Raw genomic sequence first — 5,000 nt, forward strand, 5'->3', positions numbered from 1 at the left:
GGAGCCAGAAATTAATCTTAACAGCGAGGCTCAGTTAAATTTGACCTTGAGCTATACTATCTGTACAGAGGTAAGGGCGGAAAGAATGGAGGGGGAAAAAAACTTGGTTGCCTGCCGAGGGGAAATTAGAGGAGAGACAGAACAAGGAAGAGGGGAGCGAGGGAACAGGGAGGAGGGAGGAGGGAGGAGGGGATGTGAGAAGTATGAGAGGGCACACAGGGCAGGGTTGAAAAAAAATGGCGAATAATGAAAACATCAGTTTTGGTGAAATATAGTGAGGCAAGATCTTGCGCAAAAAGGGAGGCTGGAGAGGACTGCATGCTGAGTGGTATTACTAAGTAGCCTTGAGAGAGGGATAGGGAGAGAGAGAGAGAGAGAGAGAGAGAGAGAGAGAGAGAGAGAGAGAGAGAGAGAGAGAGAGAGAGAGAGAGAGAGAGAGAGAAGGAGAGAGAGAGAGCGCAAGTGTTTAAGCATGCTACGTATATGTGTGTGCACATGTGTGTGCATGCTGGTGCTTGACCTTGTAAAAGAGACTGAGATGAATCACAAATAAATGAGTAAGAAAGGGATAGAGAGAGAGAGAGAGAGAGAGAGAGAGAGAGAGAGAGAGAGAGAGAGAGAGAGAGAGAGAGAGAGAGAGAGAGAGAGAGAGAGAGAGAGAGAGAGAGAGAGAGAGAGAGAGAGAGAGAGAGAGAGAGAGAGTATGTGTGTGTACATGCTGGTGCTTGTGCTTGTGTATGTATGCGTGCATGTGGAATACATTGAGATGAATGACAAATAAAAAGGGCTAAAGAGCAGAGAGTGATGGAGTGTCAAGGGGCTCAGAGAAGAAAGTGAGCAAAACATGAAATATTCCTATAGTGCTGACCACTTCCAAGGCCAAAAGCTTCAATTACTGTATATTGAAGATACTGTATGTAGTAAAGGCAAACCTGTATTTGTGTAACTGGAGTTTATCTGGACTACACTGTTTATCTCTGACTACACTGATACCTGAAACTTTTTTCAAACAATTGTCCAAAATCTTGCTGATTAGCCAGGACTAAATCCTGATCCGCGCAGGACTTTATGAATGTCTGAGTTCTTAGCACCATGTCCAAAATTTACGAAGTAATAATTGAGGTGCAAATTACCTACTGTCCGGTGATAATTAAAGTCCCGTGTGAATGTGCACGCGTGTTAGAGATCGCAATCGTACATCTCTTGTCATTTCCTGGAGTGAATCATGGAGGATACTGGCGAAAATTTGGTTAACAGCATTTCAGGGGCAAGTGGTAGTCAAACTATCCTGCTGACAATGATCCATAAGCAAAAATAATTTCAAGAATTACCCCAACACCTCCCATCAGAATGTCTGTAAATTGAGCAAATCACAGACCTTTTCTTATCCCGTCTGAATTTTCCAAAAAATTACACAGCGGTATAGGGGTAATTGTGAATTACCGATGGTCCATATTGTTTATCCTGTGTGAATCGGGCTATCGAAATCCAGAAAGAAATTGTTTTGTCACAAGCATACTGTTCAAACTGACACTCTGCCAAACAGATGTACAAACACCCAGACATTCTGCAGAGAATGATCAACATGCATACCAAGGTTGAAAAGCAGGCACCCACAGACTCCAGAAGTACTTTGGATGCAGTTAAATGGATCATGAGCCAAAGGAGCAAGCTGTGCTCGCCTGTTGCATTTGAAACGAGCCAAATCTATAAAAATACTTAAAGTTGAAATGCAAGCAAGCTTCCAACTGTTTATTATGTCTGAAAGAACTCATTTTCACCACAGTATCGTTTTAAATATGACAAATAGTTGAAGAAGGAAACACATTGAGTGAACTTTTCTTCTCACTTTCAAAAAGTGTGTATTGCACCCTGTCCTTAGGTTGGCTACTAATGAGTATGAAAAAACACCTGAATTCTGACATCTTGGAATCTAAAAGAGATAGAACAAATCGGAAACATGACATGAAGGAGATGTTTGATACACAAACCTAAGTGGCTTGTGAAGTGGAGGGTGTTGTTTCAGCCTCAAAACAAACAACACACATCAAAAAGCAGGTGATGACATATCTGGCAACAACTCTTGGATTTTTATACATAATGCTGATTGAGGTTCCTTCTTCACATGCTAAGACACAGACACACAGACACAGACACACAGACACAGACACAGACACAGACACAGACACTCACACACACACACACACACACACACACACACACACACACACACACACACACACACACACACACACACACACACACACACACACACACACACACACACACACACACACACACACACACACACACACACACACACACACACACAGGTTGTGCTGATGACCACCCTGTCATCATGATCATCCATCAGTCTAACTTACCGATGACGTAGGTGAGGAGCAGGGCGAGGGTGACGGTGATGGCCGTGGCACTGAGGGCCGTGCACTTCCAGTTGCAGCACTTGTAGGGCTTGTTGAAGGTGAACATGGGCCGGGAGAAGGTGCTCCGGGGCAGGGGGCGCGGGGGTGGCGAGTACACTGTGTTGGACGTCAGCGGATAGTTCTGATTGGCTGCACTCAGCAGGGTCGAGGAGCCCGAGCCGTGCTTGAACAGGAAGTGCCTGGAACAAAATAGATTAACAAACACATACAATATTACATTACATTACACGTTGACAATTTTTTTTCCCAAAGCGACTTACTTAGCGAGTCATTTAGCTACAGGGTATTGGTTACAGGACCTGGAGCAAAGTGGGGTTAGGTGCCTTTGCTCAAGGGCAATTCAACCATGGATGAAGGTGCTGGTAAGTGTGAGATTTGAGCCCGCAAACCTTGACCTAAAGGCCAGCGCTCTAACCATTGAGCCATGGCTTGGACCATAAATAACAAACCCAAGTTTGAATCAGTTCTGCTTCTGTTTTTAAAGGAAATATATCAATGAATGAATAAATAGATGAATGAATGAATGAATGAAGCAATGAATGATGAATGACATTAACAAGAAACTCAAATTCAAACCCATTCCATTGTTCTGAGCTGTTTTAAAGAAAAAATATATTCAAAAGATAAATCAATCAGCTCTACCGTGGCGCTAACGGTAGGGCATTCGTCTACTCCACGGCCGAACCGGGTTCTATACCAACCCTTCCCCTTCTCTGTCTCCCAACTCGCTTCCTGTCACTACCATCTTGTAAAAAAAAAGGTATTGAAAAGCACCCCCCCCCCAAAAAAAATAAAATAAAATAAATCAATCAATCAATCAAACAGCATCCTGCTGAGTTGTTTGTTTTTTGAGAAATATAAACAATAAATAAATCAACAAGCCTAATCCAAGTTTGGCAGCCAACACAGCGGGTGGAAATGGCCAAATCCACCTGTGCAGCTTATTTACTGCTCAGCGATAAAGCATACCGTCTGCCGAGGCGTGGACATCGGATAACAGCACGGTGACATATTGTTATTTGACAGACGAGGACAGTGGATATATGGACATAGTGATATATTCTCCTTTGGCAGGGAGGATTTTGAATGTGTTAATCACAAACAATCTCTTGCCAAGCACATTTCTTTGTTTCGCAAAAAATAACAATAACAATATGGCACTCTATTCTATGCCATCAAAAACAGTGCAGCATTACCGACATACTTCCACACTATCATGGAATAAGAGGAAAAGCTGGTGCTGTGATTAATGTCATTTATGTTTCTGTGTTAGCCTTTGCAATACTACCTGACATTTCTTTTTTTCAAGAGAAATCCCCTGAAACTGTGAGTGGGACGTGGTTTTCTAATTAGTCTGACTCAAACTAAATGCGAAGAACATATGTCATCTGTGTTTCAAAAACACTAAAGTGTCTTGTTTCTACCCAAATAGCGCAGTCTAATTAGATAGAAGCACAACACCACCACCACACGCCAGTGCATTTCGCTTACGAGCTCCTTTTCTCTTCGCCACTACGGTACGCAGATGGGCGATCCCAACCAGGTGTTCAGGCTCATCAATGTAAACATATAGCTCTCGCGTTTCATGCGCACTCCCCATTCACACGTGCCATGGATCACTGCTGTTCTCGCACATTACTCTACGCATCAGATTCCATTGCTGCTGTCTCTGCTATCTAAGCAGAACCGCATAGTAAAACTACATGGTATATGGCCCAGGCCCACGAAGAGCTGTGCATCATAACTAATGACTCACTTTCCTTATGTTGACTCGCCCCTGTTGATGTACTGTTGAGTTAAGCGAGCATGCGTTCACTTTTTTGCTACACCAAAGACCCAAGTTCATTTACATAATATGAACTTTTTTTTTTTTCCTCTGGGGAAAAACATGGAACAGATTTTTTTTTACATCTAAAGGGTGCTAACAAATTTCAATTATGTCTCAACAATCTATAAGCATAAGCAGCAGGGTTCGTGACGCACTACTTTGTCAATTCATGCCATCACAGATAACTGTAATCTTGTATGACATATTCATTTTAAAGGGATTACTCAACGCTACTGGTTAGCTTTATCAAGACTTTTAACTATTTCACTTTAGTAAGATCCTCCCTGCATTGCATCATAATACGTGGACCATACATTTGATTATTGATGCACTGTAGGCTATAAGCATTGTGGGTTTCTTTCTTTCTTTTTTTACCATTTGTACCATGTCTGAAAGCCATAACAGAATATCAAATGTCACAATGCAAATGAAAATGTCAGAGTTTGACATACCCCAAGATATCGCATCTTATTATTTTATCACCAACCAAAAGAAATACATTAATAGCAAACAATGTGTGTACACAACCCTACAACATGAAGATGAAGTCCACTGTGAACCTTTGCAGACACAAAGGTCCTATAAATGTCAAACATTAAAAACAGGTCTGAGGATAATACATTTTAGTTTTGCTTGTGTTTTAGCATTTTAGTTAGTTTTAAAAGGAAACATTTGAGAGAAAACCATGCAGCTAAATGTCATGGAAACTGCAGTTCACATTTCCACTG

At 41.9% G+C, this 5,000-nt stretch overlaps 1 protein-coding gene across 1 annotated transcript in view; it reads right to left on the bottom strand.

Annotated features, from left to right (window-relative positions):
- LOC134440579 (teneurin-1-like) overlaps positions 1-5,000 on the bottom strand; it is a 275,455-nt gene that overhangs the window by 209,477 nt on the left and 60,978 nt on the right. The window contains exon 4 of the mRNA XM_063190697.1: positions 2,385-2,623. Within this exon, the coding sequence (XP_063046767.1) occupies positions 2,385-2,623 (239 nt within the window). The remainder of the gene's footprint in view (positions 1-2,384; positions 2,624-5,000) is intronic.

This window comes from Engraulis encrasicolus, chromosome 23 (genome assembly GCF_034702125.1).
Source record: "Engraulis encrasicolus isolate BLACKSEA-1 chromosome 23, IST_EnEncr_1.0, whole genome shotgun sequence".
In the NCBI taxonomy this organism is placed as follows: Eukaryota; Metazoa; Chordata; class Actinopteri; order Clupeiformes; family Engraulidae; genus Engraulis; species Engraulis encrasicolus.